The sequence below is a fragment of the Mytilus trossulus genome, chromosome 8 (genome assembly GCF_036588685.1).
Source record: "Mytilus trossulus isolate FHL-02 chromosome 8, PNRI_Mtr1.1.1.hap1, whole genome shotgun sequence".
NCBI classification, from domain to species: Eukaryota; Metazoa; Mollusca; class Bivalvia; order Mytilida; family Mytilidae; genus Mytilus; species Mytilus trossulus.
Genome location: NC_086380.1, coordinates 43,619,206 through 43,644,584, shown reverse-complemented (window position 1 = coordinate 43,644,584; position 25,379 = coordinate 43,619,206). Strand labels below are relative to the sequence as shown.

Below are 25,379 nucleotides of genomic sequence, written 5' to 3'. Positions count from 1 at the left end.
CTTCTGCCCAACTCATCATTATGAATGCAATGTATATGAACACAGGTCTTATCAATTAGGAGCTAAGTACAAACAACTACCTTAAAGATAACACTTTATCCGTCTCAGTTATTGACCAGCGGATTATAATCCATAGACAAAGTTGTCATATTTGGATAAAAACGAAACTTTACAATAAACTAACTTCATTGTACAAAACACAAAAAAAAAAAAAGGCCTTACCATGCAAACCCTTCCAAAAAGCAATTAGAATATAAGTACTTGGGATAACTCAAATGCTTTTGAAAGGTAAGCAGATCCTCTTCCACATATGGCACCTGTCCTGATGCTTTTGTAGAAAAAAATCAATAATGTCAAATTAGAATAAATCAGAACCGGATTCAGGTTAACTAAGTCAATCGTACATGTCGTCAACAATGTATTAGTTTTTTTATCAGGTCACTTGATGGGGAATCGCTATTTTAATATATGTATTGTATATAACATGATACATTGGTAATATAATTTGCCCAAGACACAGTTTCGTCTTCAAGACTTATTAGTGACGCTCAAATAAAATAAAATGTAAACAAGCCATATAAAGTTCGAAATTGAAGAGTATTGAGGATCAAATATTCCTAGATACAGCTTAGATAATCTATTCTTCAGATAGAAATGCCTAAGTATAAAAAAATAAAAGTTTTGTAATAGGTTTATTTAAAATTATAATTAAACAACTTGGTATATTTTTAGTAAGTACATACAACGAGGCTTGCTCTACACTAGTTGGAAATTCCACATGTTACAATAATATGGTTTGTGTTTCTGATATTTGTGATTGTGAGATTCCCGCCATGCAGTATCATGATTCCTATGATAAAAGCTGTAAAGCAAGTACGTATTCATGGTATATAATTGTAACATAAATTAAAATAAAAATACCTTAGACAACAAAAGAGGGATGAAAGAAACCAAAAGGGACAGCCAAACTCATGAATCTAAAATAAACTGACAACACCATGGCTAAAAATTAAAAGACAAACAGACAAACAAAAGTACGCATGACTAAATATAGAAAGCTAAAGAATAAACAACATGAACCCCATCAAAAACTTAGGGTGATTTAAGGTGCTTCGGATGGGTGAGCAGCTCCTGCTCCACATGTGTGTCTTATGTGATAACAAATCCGGTAAATAGTCTAATTTGGTAGGTCACTATCATGAATGGGAAGGGGATTGTAGTTACGACGAAAGGAACATATCCGATATCAATAATGTATTGTATATCATAAAAAAAGATTTCAAGATTTATTGTAAAGCAACGCTCAGACACATATATGTGTAACATGAGGTACATATATCAATGGTAAACATGATTTATAAAACAAAGAAGATGTGGTATGATTACCAAAGAGATAATTCCCACTAGATACCAAATGACACAGAAATTCATAACAAGGAACAAAGTTCTTTCTACATAGTCAGATATATAAGTCACCGAAATCAACTTTAAATTATGTTTCATGTGTTTATCTATTTTTGTATAGAAAAAAGAAAATTAATTTATAAAAAAAAAGTTTTGGTTCGCTAGATGGGAGTTCTGTCTACATAAGACTCATAATTGAGGTTAAATCAAATATAAAAGATACGATACACATTGTACTTACTTATGTCAAGGATACGGCGCTATTCATTTACTATGTGACTAACGTCGCTAACGTTACCTATTGTTAACGTTACACCTTTGTATAGCGTTGTATATGTATACATAGCGTTGTCTTGTGCACAACTTATCATTAGATGAATGGAGATGGTATAAACACTTATCAAATAAGAGCTTAATACTAATGATAACCTTCGGGATAACCTACTCAGTTATTGGACATAGAACTGTCAAATTCATAAAACAAACTTGAAATCCAAACAAAACTAAACATTCCAGAAAAACTAACTTCATTGTACAAAAAACAACATAAAACTGTTCAATAGAAATCCTCCCCCCTCTTTCCATCCTCAAAAAATTAAAAATTAAACATTGGGATGAAATCAGATGCTCCTAAAGGGGAGCAGATCCTCTTTCACCTGTCCTTATGCTAGTGTAGTAATAAATCATTAATGCAATTTAGAAAATATGAAAACTGGATTAAGGTTAAGTAAGACAATTGGAAAATAATAAATGTGCAATAGCAATAAACCAGCTCGAAGGTGGCGACTCACTATTGATACGTCAATGATTTTTAAAAAAACAGTCGTATTAACAATGGCAAATCTCATTTCAATTAAGATTGTTTGGTTCTGTACCTAATTCTTCATTAACTTTGAAGATTTTGCAAAGCTTACATGTTAAAATGATAATATGATTTACTAAGTCACATTAGAAAAAAAATATAAGGTCCATAGCCTTGTTGTTAGAAGTTTAAAATGTATGACATATAACAATTTAGCATTTTTTCAAGTGAGTACATACAACGAGAATTGCTCTACACAAGTTGGAGATGCCTCATGTTACAATGATATGGTTTGTAATTCTGGTATTTGTGATTGTGAGATTCCCGCCACGCAGTATCACGATCCCAATGATAAAAGTTGTAAAGCAAGTACGTATTCATTGTATATGATGGTATTCCTAATTGGATAATACAAACTTAGGCACAATATATATAGGTATATAATTGGTCTTCTTTATCCTTAATTTATTTCTTTAAAAACTGTATCTCTAAATTGCTTCTCCAGAATTATTTGTTGAAGAAAGAAAACTCATTAAATAATCCAGAATTATTGGTTCTCCAAACAGGTGTTTCGTCTGCTTAAGACTCATTAAATGAGTTTGAATCATATTAAGGTCTGTTACTTAAAATTACCAATACACATTGTAATTAAAAACCAATTCTTCAGAGAACAATTGAAGGTCTTTCCACCTCGATCATAAGAATGAAATTTAAAAAAAGATGTTTAATAGAAAACTCCTTGTTTATGTAATTTGGTACCTCAAACTGATATAAAAAAAAATAAGATTAATACGTATATCCAGAAGACTCAATTGTTTCTCAATGAATAAGAAAGAATTTAAAGCAAAGGTCAAAATCTAGAACGTCAAGTTGACCTTTGACCTTGACCTCAATTTCTAGGTCATGGGTCAGTGAACTCAAAAAAGAAGGTCCGAGGTCAATGCTTGTATGGTTGTGGAGAAATAATGATTTCAAATACATAAGGGGAGAAAACTCCTATAAGGGTTAACCAAAACCCTTCGACTGATTATGATGAAGTTTCGCCTTATTGTAAACAGTAATTTTGCAATCATATCATATCATTAACTGTTACATTTTCTTTTGAATAACGATAACAAGCAAAATTTATAACATGAACTTGACCTTTGACCTTGACCTCAATTTTCTTTAAATGGACCAAGGACTTCATACTAAAAGACTGTAGGCTTCTACGAATTATACCGTATGAATTTATCCAACATATTGTCTATCTTAAATTTTCAAAGGGAAATAACTCCCATAAGATGTCTTCCGATCACTTCAGTCAAAATAAAACAAATCGTTCTTAAGAGTAGACAAACAATTAGGTGAAAACAGTTTGTTAAAATCTTTTACGGATTTAGAGATATAGCGATAACAAGAAAAAGGGGACGCAGGGAGATAACTCCTATAAGAATAAATGATCGGTTACACAGGGTGAGTTTTGAAACCACCATTACTGTACAACATCATTGGCCAAACATCCATTCGATATGTTGTAAAACAAAAAAGCATCTAAGACGGCAGAAGAAAAACAAAATAATCAGAAGAAAAACAAAAGGTCTTTCCACGAAAAGTGGAAAGACCTAATTACTTATGTCAAGGATATAGCGGTATTCATTTACAAGGCAACTAATGTCGACACTAACGTTACCGATTGTTGATGATACGCCTTTGTACATATAGCGTTGCCTTCTGCGCAACTCATCATTATGAATGCAATGTATATGAACACAAGTCTTGTCAATTAGGAGCTAAATACAAACAACTACCTTAAAGATAACTTATCCGACTCAGTTATTGGCCTGCGGACTATAATCCATAGACAAAGTTGTAATCTTTGGATAAAAACGAAACTTTACAATAAACTGACTTCATTGTACAAAACACTAAAAAAACAAAATCCTTTCCATGCAAACCCTGCCAAAAGACAATTAAAATATAAGTACTTGGGATAGATAAAATACTCCTAAATACAGCTTAGATAATCTATTCTTCAGATAGAAATGCTTTAGTATAAAAAAATAAAAGTTTTGGAATTGGTTAATTTGAAATTATAATTAATCAACTTGGTATATTAAGTACATACAACGAGGCTTGCCCTACACTACATGTAGTTGGGAATTCCACATGTTACAATAATATGGTTTGTGTTTCTGATATTTGTGATTGTGAGATTTCCGCCATGCAGTATCATGATTCCTTTGATAAAAGCTGTAAAGCAAGTACGTATTCATGGTAAATAATTGTAACATAAATTAAAATAAAAATGCCTTAGACAACAAAAGAGGGATGAAAGAAACCGAAAGGGACAGTCAAACTCATGATTCTAAAAATAAACTGACAACGCCATGGCTAAAAATTAAAAAGACAAACAGACAAACAAAAGTACGCATGACACAACATAGACAGCTTAAGAATAAACAACACGAACCCCACCAAAAAATAGGGGTGATCTTAGGTGATCCGGGATGGTAAGCAGCTCCTGCTCCACATGTGTTGCTTATGTGATAACAAATCCGATAAAGAGTGTTATTCGGTAGGTCACATTCATGAACGGGAAGGGGATTGTAGTTACGACGTAAGGAAAATATCCGATATCAACAATGTATTGTATATCATAAAAAAAAGATTTCAAGATTTATTGTAAAGCAACGCTCAGACACATATATGTGTAACATGAGGTACATATATACAATGGTAAACATGATTTATAAAACAAAGAAGATGTGGTATGATTGCCAAAGAGATAACTCTCCACTAGATACCAAATGACACGGAAATTCACAACAACGAACAAAGTTCCTTCTACATAGTCAGATATATAAGTCACCGAAATCAACTTTAAATTATGTTTCATGTGTTTATTTATTTCTGTATAGAAAAAGGAAAAATAATTTATTAAAAAAAAAGTGTTGGTTCGTTAGACGGGAGTTTCGTCTACATAAGACTCATAAATTGAGTTTAAATCAAATATAAAAGATACGATACACATTGTATTTACTTATGTCAAGGATATGGCGCTATTCATTTACTATGTGACTAACGTCGCTAACGTTACCTATTGTTAAAGCTACGCCTTTGTATACATAGCGTTGTCTTGTGCACAACTTATCATTAGATGAATGGAGTTGGTATAAACACTTATCAAATAAGAGCTTAATACTAACCATAACCTTCAGGATAACCTACTCAGTTATTGGACATAGAACTGTCAAATTCATAAAACAAACTTGAAATCCAAACAAAACTAAACATTGCAGAAAAACTAACTTCATTGTACAAAAAACAACATGAGACTGTACTATAGAAATCCTCCCCCCTCTCTCCATCCTCCAAAAATTTAAAAATTAAACATTGGGATGAAATCAGATGCTCCCGAAGGGGAGCAGATCCTCTCCCACCTGTCCTTATGCTAGTGTAGTAATAAATCATTAATACAATTTAGAAAATATAAAAACTGGATTTAGGTTGAGACAATTGGAAAATAATTGTGGTCATCAATGAGATAAATTGCAATAGCAATGACCCAGCTCGAAGGTGGCGACTCACTATTGATACGTCAATGATTTTTGGAAAGCAGTCGTATTAACAATGGCAAATTTCATTTCAATTGAGATTGTTGGTTCTGTACCTAATTGTTCATTTACTTTGAAGATTTTGCAAAGCTTACATGTAGAAATGATAATATGGTTTACTAATTCACATTAAAAAAAAATATAAGGTCCATAGCCTTGTTGTTGGAAGTTTACAATGTATGACATATAACAATTTAGCATTTTTTCAAGTGAGTACATACAACGAGAATTGCTCTACACAAGTTGGAGATGCCTCATGTTACAATGATATGGTTTGTAATTCTGGTATTTGTGATTGTGAGATTCCCGCCACGCAGTATCACGATCCCTATGAAAAAAGTTGTAAAGCAAGTACGTATTCATGGTATATAAATGTATTCTTAATTGGATATTACACACTTAGGCAAACTACATATAGGTATATAATTGATCTTCTTTATCCTTAATTTATTTCTTTAAAAACTGTATCTCTAAATTGCTTCTCCAGAATTATTTGTTGAAGAAACAAAACTCATTAAATAATCCAGAATTATTGGTTTTCCAAACAGATGTTTCGTCTGCTTAAGACTCATTAAATTAGTTTGAATCATATTAAGGTCTGTTACTTCAAATTACCAATACATATTGTAATAAATTGTGTTTAGGCTATATAACGGTATTCATTTACAAGGCAACTAATGTCGACACTAAACGTTACCTATTGTTGATGATACGCCTTTGTACATAAAGCTTTGCCTTCTGCGCAACTCATCATTATGAATGCAATGTATATGAACACAAGTCTCATCAATTAGAAGCTTAATACAAACAACTTCCTTAAAGATAACTTATCCGACTCAGTTATTGGCCTGCTGACTATAATCCATACACAAAATTGTCATCTTTGGATAAAAACGAAACTTTACAATAAACTGACTTCATTGTACAAAACACTTAACAAACAAAATCCTTTCCATGCAAACCCTTCCTAAAGACAATTAAAATATAAGTACTTGGGATAACTCAAATGCTTCTGAAAGGTAAGCAGATCCTCTTCCACATATAGCACCTCTCCTATTGCTAATGTAGAAAAAAATCAATACTGTCAAATTAGAATAAATCAGAACCGGATTCAGGTCAACTCAGTCAATCGTCCATGTCTTCAACAATGTATTAGTTTTTTTTATCAGGTCACTTGATGGGGAATCGCTATTTAAATATATGTATTGTATATAACATGATACATTGGTAATATAATTTGCCCAAGATACAATTTCGTCTACAAGACTTATTATTGACGCTCAAATAAAATAAAATGTAAACCAGCCATATAAAGTTCGAAGTTGAAGAGTATTGAGGACCAAACCTTTCTAAATACAGCTTAGATGATCTATTCTTCAGATAGAAATGCCTTAGTATAAAAAAATAAAAGTTTTGTAATTGGTTTATTTAAAATTATAATTAAACAACTTGGTATATTTTTAGTAAGTACATACAACGAGGCTTGCTGTACACTAGTTGGAAATTCCACATGTTACAATAATATGGTTTGTGTTTCTGATATTTGTGATTGTGAGATTCCCGCCATGCAGTATCATGATTCCTATGATAAAAGCTGTAAAGCAAGTACGTATTCATGGTATATAATTTTAACATAAATTAAAATAAAAATACCTTAGACAACAAAAGAGGGATGAAAGAAACCAAAAGGGACAGTCAAACTCATGAATCTAAAATAAACTGACAACACCATGGCTAAAAATTAAAAGACAAACAGACAAACAAAAGTACGCATGACTTAATATAGAAAGCTAAAGAATAAACAACACGAACCCCATCAAAAACTTAGGTTGATCTAAGGTGCTTCGGAAGGGTGAGCAGCTCCTGCTCCACATGTGTGTCTTATGTGATAACAAATCCGGTAAATAGTCTAATTTGGTAGGTCGCTATCATGAAAGGGAAGGGGATTGTAGTTACGACGAAAGGAACATATCCGATATCAATAATGTATTGTATATCATAAAAAAAGATTTCAAGATTTATTGTAAAGCAACGCTCAGACACATATATGTGTAACATGAGGTACATATATCAATGGTAAACATGATTTATAAAACAAAGAAGATGTGGTATGATTGCCAAAGAGATAATTCCCACTAGATACCAAATGACACAGAAATTCATAACAACGAACAAAGTTCTTTCTACATAGTCAGATATATAAGTCACCGAAAGTCAACTTTAAATTATGTTTCATGTGTTTATCTATTTTTATATAGAAAAAAGAAAATTAATTTATAAAAAAAAAGTTTTGGTTCGCTAGATGGGAGTTCTGTCTACATAAGACTCATAAATTGAGGTTAAATCAAATATAAAAGATACGATACACATTGTACTTACTTATGTCAAGGATACGACGCTATTCATTTACTATGTGACTAAATTCGCTAACGTTACCTATTGTTAACGTTACACCTTTGTATAGCGTTGTATATGTATACATAGCGTTGTCTTGTGCACAACTTATCATTAGATGAATGGAGATGGTATAAACACTTATCAAATAAGAGCTTAATACTAATCATAACCTTCGGGATAACCTACTCAGTTATTGGACATAGAACTGTCAAATTCATAAAACAAACTTGAAATCCAAACAAAACTAAACATTGCAGAAAAACTAACTTCATTGTACAAAAAACAACATAAGACTGTTCAATAGAAATCCTCCCCCCTCTTTCCATCCTCCAAAAATTAAAAATTAAACATTGGGATGAAATCAGATGCTCCTAAAGGGGAGCAGATCCTCTTTCACCTGTCCTTATGCTAGTGTAGTAATAAATCATTAATGCAATTTAGAAAATATGAAAACTGGATTAAGGTTAAGTATAAGAAAATTGGAAAATAATCGTGGTCATCTATGAAATAAATGTGCAATAGCAATAAACCAGCTCGAAGGTGGCGACTCACTATTGATACGTCAATGATTTTTGGAAAGCAGTCGTATTAACAATGGCAAATCTCATTTCAATTAAGATTGTTTGGTTCTGTACCTATTTCTTCATTAACTTTGAAGATTTTGCAAAGCTTACATGTTAAAATGATAATATGATTTACTAAGTCACATTAGAAAAAAAAATAAGGTCCATAGCCTTGTTGTTAGAAGTTTAAAATGTATGACATATAACAATTTAGCATATTTTCAAGTGAGTACATACAACGAGAATTGCTCTACACAAGTTGGAGATGCCTCATGTTACAATGATATGGTTTGTAATTCTGGTATTTGTGATTGTGAGTTTCCCGCCACGCAGTATCACGATCCCAATGATAAAAGTTGTAAAGCAAGTACGTATTCATTGTATATAATGGTATTCTTAATTGGATAATACAAACTTAGGCACAATATATATAGGTATATAATTGGTCTTCTTTATCCTTAATTTATTTCTTTAAAAACTGTATCTCTAAATTGCTTCTCCAGAATTATTTGTTGAAGAAAGAAAACTCATTAAATAATCCAGAAATATTGGTTCTCCAAACAGGTGTTTCGTCTGCTTAAGACTCATTAAATGAGTTTGAATCATATTAAGGTCTGTTACTTAAAATTACCAATACACATTGTAATTAAAAACCAATTCTTCAGAGAACAATTGAAGGTCTTTCCACCTCGATCATAAGAATGAAATTTAAAAAAAGATGTTTAATAGAAAACTCCTTGTTTATGTAATTTGGTACCTCAAACTGATATAAAAAAAATAAGATTAATACGTATATCCAGAAGACTCAATTGTTTCTCAATGAATAAGAAAGAATTTAAAGCAAAGGTCAAAATCTAGAACGTCAAGTTGACCTTTGACCTTGACCTCAATTTCTAGGTCATGGGTCAGTGAACTCAAAAAAGAAGGTCCGAGGTCAATTGCTTGTATCGTTGTGGAGAAATAATGATTTCAAATACATAAGGGGAGAAAACTCCTATAAGGGTTAACCAAAACCCTTCGACTGAATATGATGAAGTTTCGCCTTATTGTAAACAGTAATTTTGCAAACATATCATATCATTAACTGTAACATTTTCTTTTGAATAACGATAACAAGCAAAATTGATAACATGAACTTGACCTTTGACCTTGACCTCAATTTTTTTAAATGGACCAAGGACTTCATACTAAAAGACTGTAGGCCTCTACGAATTATACCGTATGAATTTATCCAACATATTGTCTATCTTAAATTTTTAAAGGGAAATAACTCCCATAAGATGTCTTCCGATCACTTCAGTCAAAATAAAACAAATCGTTCTTAAGAGTAGACAAACAATTAGGTGAAAACAGTTTGTTAAAATCTTTTACGGATTTAGAGATCTAGCGATAGCAAGAAAAAGGGGACGCAGGGAGATAACTCCTATAAGAATAAATGATCGGTTACACAGGGTGAGTTTTGAAACCACCATTACTGTACAACATCATTGGCCAAACATCCATTCGATATGTTGTAAAACAAAAAAGCATCTAAGACGGCAGAAGAAAAACAAAATAATCAGAAGAAAAACAAAAGGTCTTTCCACGAAAAGTGGAAAGACCTAATTACTTATGTCAAGGATATAGCGGTATTCATTTACAAGGCAACTAATGTCGACACTAACGTTACCGATTGTTGATGATACGCCTTTGTACATATAGCGTTGCCTTCTGCGCAACTCATCATTATGAATGCAATGTATATGAACACAAGTCTTGTCAATTAGGAGCTAAATACAAACAACTACCTTAAAGATAACTTATCCGACTCAGTTATTGGCCTGCGGACTATAATCCATAGACAAAGTTGTAATCTTTGGATAAAAACGAAACTTTACAATAAACTGACTTCATTGTACAAAACACTAAAAAAACAAAATCCTTTCCATGCAAACCCTGCCAAAAGACAATTAAAATATAAGTACTTGGGATAACTCAAATGCTTCTGAAAGGTAAGCAGATCCTCTTCCACATATAGCACCTCTCCTATTGCTAATATAGAAAAAAATCAATAATGTCAAATTAGAATAAATCAGAACCGGATTCAGATTAACTCAGTCAATCGTCCATGTCGTCAACAATGTTTCAGTTTTTTCTCAGGTCACTTGATGGGGAATCGCTATTCAAATATATGTATTGTATATAACATGATACATTGGTAATATAATTTGCCCAAGATACAATTTCGTCTACAAGACTTATTAGTGATGCTCAAATAAAATAAAATGTAAACAAGCCATATAAAGTTCGAAGTTGAAGAGTATTCAGGACAAAATACTCCTAAATACAGCTTAGATAATCTATTCTTCAGATAGAAATGCTTTAGTATAAAAAAATAAAAGTTTTGGAATTGGTTTATTTGAAATTATAATTAATCAACTTGGTATATTTTTAGTAAGTACATACAACGAGGCTTGCTCTACACTAGTTGGAAATTCCACATGTTACAATAATATGGTTTGTGTTTCTGATATTTGTGATTGTGAGATTTCCGCCATGCAGTATCATGATTCCTTTGATAAAAGCTGTAAAGCAAGTACGTATTCATGGTATATAATTGTAACATAAATTAAAATAAAAATGCCTTAGACAACAAAAGAGGGATGAAAGAAACCAAAAGGGACAGTCAAACTCATGATTCTAAAAATAAACTGACAACACCATGGCTAAAAATTAAAAAGACAAACAGACAAACAAAAGTACGCATGACACAACATAGAAAGCTTAAGAATAAACAACACGAACCCCACCAAAAAATAGGGGTGATCTTAGGTGATCCGGGAGGGTAAGCAGCTCCTGCTCCACATGTGTTGCTTATGTGATAACAAATCCGATAAAGAGAATTCGGTAGGTCACATTCATGAACGGGAAGGGGATTGTAGTTACGACGTAAGGAAAATATCCGATATCAACAATGGATGGTATATCATAAAAAAAAGATTTCAAGATTTATTGTAAAGCAACGCTCAGACACATATATGTGTAACATGAGGTACATATATACAATGGTAAACATGATTTATAAAACAAAGAAGATGTGGTATGATTGCCAAAGAGATAACTCTCCACTAGATACCAAATGACACAGAAATTCACAACAACGAACAAAGTTCCTTCTACATAGTCAGATATATAAGACACCGAAATCAACTTTAAATTATGTTTCATGTGTTTATTTATTTCTGTATAGAAAAAAGAAAAATAATTTATTAAAAAAAAAGTTTTGGTTCGTTAGACGGGAGTTTCGTCTACATTAGACTCATAAATTGAGTTTAAATCAAATATAAAAGTTACGATACACATTGTATTTACTTATGTCAAGGATATGGCGCTATTCATTTACTATGTGACTAACGTAGCTAACGTTACCTATTGTTAAAGCTACGCCTTTGTATACATAGCGTTGTCTTGTGCACAACTTATCATTAGATGAATGGAGTTGGTATAAACACTTATCAAATAAGAGCTTAATACTAACCATAACCTTCAGGGTAACCTACTCAGTTATTTGACATAGAACTGTCAAATTCATAAAACAAACTTGAAATCCAAACAAAACTAAACATTGCAGAAAAACTAACTTCATTGTACAAAAAACAACATGAGACTGTACTATAGAAATCCTCCCCCCTCTCTCCATCCTCCAAAAATTTAAATATTAAACATTGGGATGAAATCAGATGCTCCCGAAAGGGAGCAGATCCTCTTCCACCTGTCCTTATGCTAGTGTAGTAATAAATCATTAATACAATTTAGAAAATATAAAAACTGGATTTAGGTTAAGACAATTGGAAAATAATCGTGGTCATCTATGAGATAAATTGCAATAGCAATGAACCAGTTCGAAGGTGGCGACTCACTATTGATACGTCAATGATTTTTGGAAAGCAGTCGTATTAACAATGGCAAATCTCATTTCAATTGAGATTGTTGGTTCTGTACCTAATTGTTCATTTACTTTGAAGATTTTGCAAAGCTTACATGTAAAAATTATAATATGGTTTACTAATTCACATTAAAAAAAATATATAAGGTCCATAGCCTTGTTGTTGGAAGTTTACAATGTATGACATATAACAATTTAGCATTTTTTCAAGTGAGTACATACAACGAGAATTGCTCTACACAAGTTGGAGATGCCTCATGTTACAATGATATGGTTTGTAATTCTGGTATTTGTGATTGTGAGATTCCCGCCACGCAGTATCACGATCCCTATGAAAAAAGTTGTAAAGCAAGTACGTATTCATGGTATATAAATGTATTCTTAATTGGATAATACACACTTAGGCAAACTACATATAGGTATATAATTGATCTTCTTCATCCTTAATTTATTTCTTTAAAAACTGTATCTCTAAATTGCTTCTCCAGAATTATTTGTTGAAGAAACAAAACTCATTAAATAATCCAGAATTATTGGTTCTCCAAACAGATGTTTCGTCTGCTTAAGACTCATTAAATTAGTTTGAATCATATTAAGGTCTGTTACTTCAAATTACCAATACACATTGTAATTACTTGTGTCAAGGATATAACGGTATTCATTTACAAGGCAACTAATGTCGACACTAACGTTACCTATTGTTGATGATACGCCTTTGTACATAAAGCTTTGCCTTCTGCGCAACTCATCATTATGAATGCAATGTATATGAACACAAGTCTCATCAATTAGGAGTTTAATACAAACAACTTCCTTAAAGATAACTTATCCGACTCAGTTATTGGCCTGCTGACTATAATCCATACACAAAATTGTCGTCTTTGGATAAAAACGAAACTTTACAATAAACTGACTTCATTGTACAAAACACTAAACAAACAAAATCCTTTCCATGCAAACCCTTCCAAAAGACAATTAAAATATAAGTACTTGGGATAACTCAAATGCTTCTGAAAGGTAAGCAGATCCTCTTCCACATATAGCACCTCGCCTATTGCTAATGTAGAAAAAAATCAATAATGTCAAATTAGAATAAATCAGAACCGGATTTAGGTCAACCCAGTCAATCGTCAATCGTCCATGTCGTCAACAATGTATTAGTTTTTTTATCAAGTCACTTGATGGGGAATCGCTATTTAAATATATGTATTGTATATAACATGATACATTGGTAATATAATTTGCCCAAGATACAATTTCGTCTACAAGACTTATTATTGACGCTCAAATAAAATAAAATGTAAACCAGCCATATAAAGTTCGAAGTTGAAGAGTATTGAGGACCAAACCTTTCTAAATACAGCTTAGATGGTCTATTCTTCAGAAAGAAATGCCTTAGTATAAAAAAATAAAAGTTTTGTAATTGGTTTATTTAAAATTATAATTAAACAACTTGGTATATTTTTAGTAAGTACATACAACGAGGCTTGCTCTACACTAGTTGGAAATTCCACATGTTACAATAATATGGTTTGTGTTTCTGATATTTGTGATTGTGAGATTACCGCCATGCAGTATCATGATTCCTATGATAAAAGCTGTAAAGCAAGTACGTATTCATGGTATATTATTGTAACATAAATAAAAATAAAAATACCTTAGATGACAAAAGAGGAATGAAAGAAACCAAAAGGGACAGAAAATAAACTGACAGCGTCATGGCTAAAAAGTAAAAAGCCAAACAGACAAACAAAAGTACGCATGACACAACATAGCTATATATAGAAAGCTAAAGAATAAACAACATGAACTTCATCAAAAACTAGGGGTGATATTAGGTGCTCAGGAAGGGAAAGCAGCTCCTGCTCCCCATGTGTTTCATATGTGATAACAAATCCGGTTAATAGTCTAATTCGGTAGGTCACATTCATGAAAGGGAAGGGGGTTGTAGTTACGACGTAAGGAACATATCCGATATCAACAATGTATTGTATATCATAAAAAAAGATTTCAAGATTTATTGTAAAGCAACGCTCAGACACATATATGTGTAACTTGAGGTACATATATACAATGGTAAACATGATTTATAAAACAAAGAAGATGATTCCCAAAGAGATAATTCCCACTAGAAAAAAGAAAATTAATTTATTAGAAAAACAGTTTTGGTTCGCTAGACGGGAGTTTCGTCTATATAAGACTCATAAATTGAGTTTAAATCAAATATAAAAGATACGATACGCATGGTATTAACTTAAGTCAAGGCCAGGACTAAAAATTAAAAAGACAAACAGACAAACAAAAGTACGCATGACACATCATATAAAGCTAAAGAATAAACAACACGAACCCCATTTTTTACATCTTTTTAGGCAACAATATATGGTATATATTTGATCATTTTCATGGTATTAATTTAATAATTTCGACATGACAAATGTTAAAAATTATTACTTCAAACTACCGGCCTAATTTATGTACCAAAAAAAATGAACGAAAACAAATAATAATGTAATACATCCACAAACAACAACAACTGAATAAAAAGCGCCTGACTTGGAACAGACACAAACATACAGACTGTGGCAAGGTTAAATATGTGAGCAGGATCCAAACCTCCCTTTAACTACAGACAGTGAAGTAACAGACCACAGCTTTGTTCATGTTGTCGTTGAAATGTATAACAAATATTAACAATTTAGTATATTTTTTAGTAAGAACATTCAAAGAGAATTGCTCTACATTAGTTGGAGATTCAACATGTTTTAATAATATGGTTTGTGTTTCTGGAACTTGTGATTGCGAGATTCCCACCATGCAGTATTACGTTTTTTATGATAAAAGTTGTAAAACAAGTACGTATTCATGGTATAAAATTTTAATCTTAGTTAAATAAAATAAAATAAACGACAGTATATGATATAGAATTTATGTTTTTGACTTAAATCTGTATACACTGCATCTTAAAATGGCTTCTCCAGCAATATCTAGATCTGTTGAAGTAATAATCTAATTGAATAAACCAGGCTTATTAGTTCCCCAGACTGGCGTCTATATAATAAAAATAAAATTAACGGTACTAATTTTCTTGCACCAGATGCGCATTTCGACAATACATGTCTCTTCAGTGATGCTCGTGGCCAAAATACTCATTCATAAGATTTAAATCAAGTATTCGTTATTCGTTTATTTAAATTTGCAGTACACATTGAAATTACTGATGGCAAGGATTTACCATTTGCCATTTACTATTCACCATGTTCACTTAACATCACATACGTCACCTAGTTTTTTACGAAATGCCTCTGTATACGTAAAGTTGTCTTGTGTACTGCAAATAATTGCATGAATACAATTTATCCTACTTAGTAATTGGACAGAGGACGTACTTTCAAATTCATATGATAAACTGGAAAATCCCAGAGCACAAACTGAACATTGCAAAAATGGCTAACCTCAATGTACAAAAGAAACCAACTTAAAGAAAATAAATTTGCCAATAAAAAAAACTTAGAAAAAACTCAAAAAAAAAAAACCACTTGGATAATATCAAATGCGACTGGAAGGTAAGCAGATCCTCTTCACATGCAGCATCTTCGAAAGCTTATTTGAGTGATATTTCAAATGCCAAATTGAAATAAATGGGAACGGGGTTAAGCCTAATTACACAATAGGAGTACAATTGGTTCCAATGGGAATGCCGCTAGTTTGTTTAAAATCAGTCCTCCAAACGTAACAAATTTTTTTGTAAATTAAGATATTTAGAATTTTATGGAAACTTTTTAACGTCTTTCATTTATATTACGGAAATAATTTAAAACTCGGTACATTTTTTAATGCATTTCTATCTATTAACGTTATTGCAGCCAAATACACTTTTCACATAATAACATCTTTAAGTTTAAGTACGTGTGTAAAAGAGGGACGAAAGACACCAAAGGGACAGTCAAACTCGTAAATCTAAAACAAACTGACAACGCCATGGCTAAAAATGAAAAAGACAAACAGAAAAACAATAGTACACATGACACAACATAGAAAACTAAAGAATAAACAACACGAACCACACCAAAAACTAGGGGTGATCTCAGGTGCTCCGGAAGGGTAAGCAGATCCTGCTCCACATGCGGCACCCGTCGTGTTGCTTATGTGATTTCAAATCCGGTAAATAGTCTAATTCGGTAGGTCAAATTCATGAAAGGGAAGGGGATTGTAGTTACGACGTAAGGAACATATCCGATATCATTTGTGAAACGGTTATTCCATAACGGTCAACCAACTCGTGATGGCGTCCGTAAAATTTACGAAGGGATGATTTCAACTTCACCATTTGGAACTCTTGGTTTAATAGCTTCCTTGTGAGCAGTAACCCTCTATCAAGAAAATCATGATAGGAAATGCAAGCACGGGAATATCGTATCAATTGGGAGATATATACCCCGTATGCAGGTGCTGCTGGAATGTTGCTACTTAGAAATGGAAAGTTCACAATTGGAAAGCTGAAATCATCTCTTTTGTCGTAAAGTTTTGTCTTCAACCGACCCTCATTGTCAATTTCTAGATGTAAGTCAAGATATGACGCCGACTTAACTGTATCTGTAGTATCCTTTATCTCCAATTCGATGGGATAGATGCGATCCACATAGTCACCAAATTTTGAATTGTTTAGTGAAAGAACGTCATCTATATAGCGGAAAGTAGAGTTAAAGGATATTGCTAACTTCTTATCTTTCTTCCTAAGAAGTTCCTGCGTGAAGTCAGCCTCATAATAATAAAGAAACAAGTCAGCAAGTAGAGGGGCACAGTTTGTTCCCATTGGGATGCCGACAGTCTGTTGAAAAACACGTCCTCCGAACGTAACAAATATGTTGTCAATCAAGAAATCAAGCATCTTGATAATATCGGTTTCAGAGAATTTTTTGTTTGAATCAGAATGGTTCTTTACAAAGTATGATTTATCCCTCCCTAAGACAAGATACTTGTATCTACGTTGGCCATTCTTTTTTATGAAGCAAAGTAATACCAACTCTTTTAATTTGTCTTTTAGTTTGGAATGTGGAATACTTGTGTAAAGAGTAGAAAAGTCAAATGTTTTAATACTGTTACAAGATGAAAGAGAGTTAGATTGTATGTACTCTAAAAGATCTTTGGAATTTTTAAGTATCCACATCTGATTCACGCCACCTCTAGAATAGGCAGTTTCACAATAACTTTGAAGCCCGTCTTTGATTGCTGATAAAATGGATGTTAATAATTTAGAAAGGGGTTTCGTAAATTAACAATAAACGTTTTTTTTTAGATCGGTTCGTTAGTCAATACTCTGCTCATTTCTAAAAGTTTGAAACTTATACACAATGATGATTACAACTTTGAATTAGGTGGTCGTCCACTTTCGCTACTTACGAATGATGTTCCTTTGTAAATGGAAAATATGCTGAATTAGCCGTTTTCGCGCTCAAACTTTATTTTGCCGCTGAACACAAGGGGTACAAGCAAAATCACGTGATGAATATACACACAGCGGAAGTTACAGTCGAACTCGCCGCTTGAAAGGTTTGTAGTTGCATTTTCTTGTTATATCAATTAAATTTCGATTAATAAGTTGGCACACCGAATGTCGGATAGTGTGTAGTTTTAAAATACACATTTTGTTTTGCTAGAAATTGTGCAGTTATTGCAAACACTTCGACACAGTTATCTGGTGAAATTTTGGAACTGTGTCGAAGTGTTAGCATTAACTGCACGCTTTCCAGCAAGGATAATTGTGTATTTCAAAACTAGATAGTATCCGAAATTCGGTGCACTACCTTATTTATCAAATTTTATTGATACAAACAAGTAATACGACTACTTACCTTTCAAGCGGTCTGCTCGAATGTTACTTCCGGTGTGTGTATGTCCATCACGTGATTTTGATTGTACCCCTTGGAACAAATACTATGTAACTTTCGGGGTAAAGTATAAGTACTTATTACATACATTTATTAGTACTTATTACATACATCTATTAATATTTCTTACATATATTTATGAGTACTTACTACGTACATTTATTAGGACTTATCTATTAGTACTTATTACATACATCTATTAGTACTTTTTACATCTATTTATGAGTACTTATTACATACATCTATTAGTACTTTTTACATCTATTTATGAGTACTTATTACATACATCTATTAGTACTTTTTACATCTATTTATGAGTACTTATTACATACATCTATTAGGACTTATCTATTGGTACTTATTACATACATCTATTAGTACTTTTTACATAGAGATTAATACATGGCCTTTTCCATATCAGCCTGGGTATCATCCCGAGACCCCCATATCAGCCCGAGACGGAGTCGAGGCGCTGATATGGGTCGAGGGATGATACCCAGGCTGATATGGAAAAGGCCATGTATTAATCGCTTTATCATATACTTCCGACAATAGTTTTATGTAAGGCAAAAAAAAAAACAAATGCAACAACTAAAACAGTCAAAAACTTTAGAAAGAAGTTAAGTTATAAATCCAATATACTATAATTGTCAACCAACAGCATCACTACCTCCATATATATGTACATTGTATGGTAACATTTGCTATAGAGGCATTTTGAAACATTGAATATTTGGAAGAGTTTCATGATCATTATTACTACATGTTTGTTGTACTTTAAAATGATTCATAATTGCCAATGGCATTTGTTAGAAAGTACTAAACTAACCACAAAAGTTCCCGTAAATTTTGACGTCGTCATCAATATCTGACGTCACAATGGAAAAATAAACAACCGATACCGGTAACACCGAAAGTAACTTGCACGAGAAGCACTGTAATGGGTTTTTGCACGAGACGCCACTGATATGGGTTATCAGACCGGGCTGATATGGGTTATCAGCCTGGGTGGGAAATTATGGCTTGTGTACTTCCGTTCGTTACACATATGCAAAAGCTATCATATTAATGCTAAGTATATGATAAATATATTTATTAGTACTTATTACGTACATTTATTACGACTTATCTATTAGTACTTATTACATACATCTATTAGTACTTATTACATACATCTATTAGTACTTATTACATACATCTATTAGTACTTATTACATACATCTATTAGTACTTATTACATACATCTATTAGTACTTATTACATGAACATACATCTATTAGTACTTATTACATACATCTATTAGTACTTATTACATACATCTATTAGTACTTATTACATGAACATACATCTATTAGTACTTATTATATGAACATACATCTATTAGTACTTAATACAGACATGAACATCTATGTCTACATTTTTCTTTGATTATGTCAACATTGGAATCATTAACAATAAGCCTACTAGTTCTTTCGGAAGTTTGAGGAGTGTTTACAACACATTCGAAAACATTGTGAGAAAGACTGTGTTTTAACCGAAAATCATTTTATTGATTATTCCGCTTCTTCACATTTTTTAATATCAAGTTATAACATGTATGTGTCTTAAAATTGAGAATTTAAATGGGGAATGTGTCATAGAGACAACAGTCGAAGGCCACCAATGGTTCTTTAATGCAGCGGGAAAATCCCGACTCGGAGGCGTGCTTAAGCTTGCCCCTTAAAAAAGATGTTTACAAGTTTAGTGGTATTAGACGGCATACTTACCTCCGAAGTATATTGAAGAAACTAAAAACAAAAAATCATACTAGACTAACAAAGTAACATGTATTCATTTATAGGAGCAAAATATAAAGAATCCTGTCAAGCATTAGAAGATGGTTCAAATTGTTACGGCAATATGCTTTGTGTGAGTGGTGTTTGTGGTTGTAACACCACCCAGTATTATAACCCAAATGTACATAGTTGTAATGAAAGTAAGTATCTTAAAAACAGTTTTATACAGATTCGTGCATAGATTTAAAAGAATTAAGGGTTTGATGATAAAAGCATGAAACTTCATAATTTGTACGTTTATGTATATTTGTTCACATCTTTGGTTTTGGGTGTTAAGTTGATCGAGTTCTGCTACCACATCTAATATCTTTAAATTAAAAGTTGATAACAAAACATAAATATTTGAAAAGAAAAGAAACTTATATATTACAACTGTTTTTTTGTAATTATAACCCTTCTTTAAAAATATGGGGTATAATGTTTTACATCAGTCTGTCTGACAATCCATACGTCCATATGTCAGTCCATCCGTCATCAGCCAGATGTTTCGTCGCATCTTTCTCAGGAAGTACATCATAAGGATTCCTGAAATTTAGTTACAAGGTGAATATCAGTAAGCTTTTCTGTATGATACATTTTCAGATTGATTTCTAAACAACTTCCGGTTTACTTCCTGTTAACCGAACACTTTTACCATTTTACATATGATAGCCAAGTTAAAAACTGTCGTCACATTTTTCTCAGAAACTACAACAATAATTTTGAAATTTGGTTTCAGGGTTTAAATAAGTCATCTTTACCGTGTGATGCGTTCTCAGATTCATTACTCAAGACCTTACTGTTTACCGAACGCTTGTATAAGTAACGTATGATAGCCAAGTCAAAATGTTGACATATTTTTCTCAAGAACTGCAATACGAGGATTTCTAAAATTTGGTTTCAGGGTTTATAAAAGTAAGCTTAACCGTTTGGTGCGTTTTCAGATTCATCCCTTTGCAACATCCTCGGCAGGCAGGGGTAACATCGGTGAACAATAGTCTACCGTTTCACTTATTTCGTCATTATCATGCTCCCTATTACAGGCGTATTGTCCGAAAGGTAAATATGTATTCTGGAAACAATGAATAATTATATTTATTAATCCTATTAAACTTGTTGAAACAAAACATTAAGAATTAAATATTTCTGCTTTTAACATTGCTAATATAAAGGTTTTGATTGCAGCTGGAAGATACCTTGACCCTTGTTCAACAGCGGTTAGAAATATAAGTTGTTACCCTCCTTTGCTTTGTTCGTCCAGTGTATGCCATTGTGAACTCCCAGCAATGATGCATTATGACGCCGATGATAATACGTGTAACGACGGTACGTATTCAGTATCTACACTTAATCCTGTATAGACTCATACTCAGTTCACAATACGCAGTTTAGATCCGACTTCTATAAAAAGTAGTTAATATAAATTAAATCAAAGTGCTTGAATTGTGAGGTCAAATTCGGATAAAACTTAACTCTCATTTAGAACATCTTAAACTTTCTCGTCTTATAGAAAATCAGTTGTGGTAACTTCTTTTTTCCATAACCTATAAAATGATATACATGAAATGACTTAATTGTAAATCAATTACGATCATAGTGACTTCTTAATGTTTAGAGGTGTGTAATTCAGAGCCTGTTATTCAGTGGTTGTCGTTTGTTTATGTGTTACATTTTTTGTCGTTCATTTTGTGTACATACATAAAGCCGTTAGGTTTCTCGTTTGAATTGTTGAACATTGTCATTTTGGGGCGTTTTATAGCTGACTATGCGATATGGGCTTTGCTTATAGGTTGAAGACCGTACGATGACCTAAAGTTGTTAATTTTTGTGTAATTTTGGTCACTTGTGGAGAGTTGTCTCATTGGCAATCATACCTCATCTTTTATTTTATAAAACGAGATGTACAATCTCCTAAGGTTATTACTTTAGGAAAAGAGCAAAGGTTGAAAATAAGGAGTAATTTGTTTGTCGAATTGCTATACATCACCACAAATGAATAGACATATTAGTATACAAACATTTTAAGTTTAGTTATGCATACTAATACTGCAAACGTTATGTAACGGTTCATATAAAAAAGAAGAACAGTAAAGAAAGATGTGGCGTAAAGAGTACAAGGTTAGATAAAACAAGATTCTAGAGTCATTATTATAATACACATAATCGCTATTATTTCCATTTTGGATAAGCTTTAAAAATTACCCAAATTTTTCATCCAGTTGAAGCTATCTGGCAGCCTGTCTGATCATTTCACCATGCATGATTCTTTTTAATGAAACCTGTTTAAACTACCGTAAATACTTCAAACAAAATATGTTTTTACTTCAATTTTAATTTCGAAAAAAGGGATCGTTCTTTATGAAAGTTTCTTGATGATCGCTTTCTTAAGTTTTTCCTCCCTCAGTTCACCCTAATGATGACCTCTATTTTCGGGGGCCCGACCCAAACAGTAAGTTGTAAAAATGACTGTTTTTCCCGGATTGGACAAAATAGCCATCATATAAAAAACAAGATGTGGTATGATTGCCAATGAGACAACTACCCACAATCTCCACAATTACTTTAGGAAAAGAGCAAAGGTAGAAGATAAGGAGTAATTTGTTCATAAGGTGTATATGTTTAAGAATAGATTAACTGTTTAAGACAAACCATCTTTATTGTTTATTTTCACGTAATTATCATTTTCGAATTTATTTTTTTTGCATTCATGGGGTTTTATGATTTCAAACGAGACTGGGCTATTTCATTAACATTTCACAGAATTTTTTTCTGCAACAGGCGTAAGCTATTTTCGGTGGCATTCAACGAAATCAAATGACTTACCTATAGATTAACTTAGCCGTATTTGGCACCACTTTTTTGAATTTTGGGTCGTCAATGCTCTTCAACTTTGTACTTGTTTGGCTTTTTAAATTTTTTGATCTGAGCGCCACTGATGAGTGTTATGTGGACGAAACGCGCGTCTGGTGTAATAATTTATAATCCTTGTACATTTGATTACTACCAATTAACGTTTCGAAAAATTACATCTAGAAATATGGTGTAGAAAAGTGATTTTTTGGTAGTTTAGTATGAAGATCCAAATCAAGGAAATGTAAAGTGCAGAAACAATTAAACATAAAACAATACATCTTTATTGTGTGTTTCCAGGCGATGAAAGCATTGAAATTACTACTTGTTTGTGGAGAAAGTTTATAAAAATCATAAAAAGATACTACCATGATAAAGAAAGTGTTAAACGACCTTGGCAGGCTTTGCTGCCCTCGCATGGTAACATGAAAATTAGAAAAGTTCAACAGAGAAAGGCACTTGTTTGGTTCCCTTTAAAGTGCTGGTAAACTCTTTGAAATTCAAATTCCGTATTCAAGTAAACGTGAACAATAACCTTTGAGCATCCTGTCAGCTGGTTTGTCGATAAAGATGTCACGGAATACCAATTACAATATGAACTAATTTTTGCCTGTCTGAATTTGAACTTTGTTTGTAATCAATGATGAATATTTAGTCTAATCGTCCAATGATCAAAAGCAAAGACAGTCTATCTCGTCCATCTCGTCCAGTAATATTAAGCCAGATATTATTGCAATTCTTTCTAAATTCAAATATCTTTCAGAGATCTAGATTTACCCTAATGAAAGATGGAGAAAAGACCTAAATTATTTTAGAAGATCCACACCAAGAAGAAATCAAAACGAATTGAATATCAAAATAATAAGAAGTTATGATTACCCTCTTTTAATTATGTTTGTTCTCTAGGATTATGTTATTAACTCCACGCATAAGAATTTTTAAAAAAATTGACATATTTGAAGTAAAACGTTAATTCATCATAAAAACCAAAACGTTTTTTTTTGCATTTTAGCTAGTTTCAATGCGGAGGAGTTCGTTAATGATACGAAGGGATTTGGAAATATTGTAGAAGCAACGATGGATTCAATTCATCATATGCATATAGAGATAGAAGAGAAAGAGCATGTAAGATGTGTCTTTTTATTTTTATTGTTTTTGGCTCCTTTGTCACTCTGTCATGGTTTTGGTTTTTGCTATCATTTTTTTTTTTTTTTTTTAACCATAATTGGAATGTGATCAAATCAAGAGCCTCTAGCCTTTGTTAGTCTGGTATGATTTTAATTTTTTTTTTCTTGTGTATGATTCGCAGTTAAATAAGACGTCCATTATCACTTTACTTGTATACATATGTTTAGGGGCCAGTTGCGGGACACATACGGGTGCGGGAGTTTCTCGCTACATTGAAGATCCATTGGTGGCCTTCGGCTATTGTCTGCTCTATGGTCGGGTTGTTGTCGCTTTGGCACATTCTCTATTTCCATTTCAATTTTATTCACATAAGAATTAGAGAAAGATCCAATCTGATTATTCAATAAGCATTCTCACTGAATCCATTATTTAAAGTATTATATAATCATGTAGAGAGAGGCAAAAGATACCAAAGGAGCATTCTTACTTATTTTGTTGTGTTATTTGAGCGAATGTCACGATATTTTTTTGACATATAAAATTAAGCAGATATGGTATGATTGTTAATAAGACCAAATGAAAAAAAATACTACAGCCTCAAAATAGCAAATGTTAAACAATTCGAACGCGAAAGATTACGGCCTGATTCATGAACAAAATAATGAGTGAATAACAAATACAAATATAATATACATCATCAATCGACAACCACTCAATAACTGGCTCCTGACTTAAGACAGGAAGATACAAGTGTGGCGGGGTCTAACTAGTTTGTAGGCTAGCCAACACTCCCCTAACTGAGACTGAGGTGTGACAGTTCAACATAAGAACAAACCATATCAATTTTCGAAAGGTTGATTTTATTCTTCACTATGTTTGTACATAAATATATGATAAAAGGGAGGTTATCGTAACGATCTATACAACAGGATTTAGATTTAGTATTTAAGAATAAGATCTTCATTCATATGTCGTTTAATAGTTTGAATACAAAAGCGTTTGGGTTAAC

At 32.4% G+C, this 25,379-nt stretch overlaps 2 protein-coding genes across 2 annotated transcripts in view; both read left to right on the top strand.

The window, feature by feature from the left end:
* Nucleotides 1–2,616, top strand: part of LOC134727691 (keratin-associated protein 16-1-like) — a 58,919-nt gene extending 56,303 nt beyond the window's left edge. Inside the window, exons 10-11 of the mRNA XM_063592074.1 lie at nucleotides 733–873; nucleotides 2,435–2,616. Of these exons, the coding sequence (XP_063448144.1) occupies nucleotides 733–873; nucleotides 2,435–2,616 (323 nt within the window). The remainder of the gene's footprint in view (nucleotides 1–732; nucleotides 874–2,434) is intronic.
* Nucleotides 2,617–4,355: 1,739 nt separating this feature from the next.
* The window catches only part of LOC134680983 (polycystin family receptor for egg jelly-like), a 93,190-nt gene continuing 72,166 nt past the window's right edge, over nucleotides 4,356–25,379 (top strand). The window contains exons 1-11 of the mRNA XM_063540309.1: nucleotides 4,356–4,449; nucleotides 6,013–6,153; nucleotides 7,267–7,407; nucleotides 8,989–9,129; nucleotides 11,197–11,337; nucleotides 12,899–13,039; nucleotides 14,156–14,296; nucleotides 15,402–15,542; nucleotides 20,419–20,553; nucleotides 21,578–21,718; nucleotides 24,255–24,367. Of these exons, the coding sequence (XP_063396379.1) occupies nucleotides 4,368–4,449; nucleotides 6,013–6,153; nucleotides 7,267–7,407; nucleotides 8,989–9,129; nucleotides 11,197–11,337; nucleotides 12,899–13,039; nucleotides 14,156–14,296; nucleotides 15,402–15,542; nucleotides 20,419–20,553; nucleotides 21,578–21,718; nucleotides 24,255–24,367 (1,458 nt within the window). The 5' untranslated portion in view covers nucleotides 4,356–4,367. The remainder of the gene's footprint in view (nucleotides 4,450–6,012; nucleotides 6,154–7,266; nucleotides 7,408–8,988; nucleotides 9,130–11,196; nucleotides 11,338–12,898; nucleotides 13,040–14,155; nucleotides 14,297–15,401; nucleotides 15,543–20,418; nucleotides 20,554–21,577; nucleotides 21,719–24,254; nucleotides 24,368–25,379) is intronic.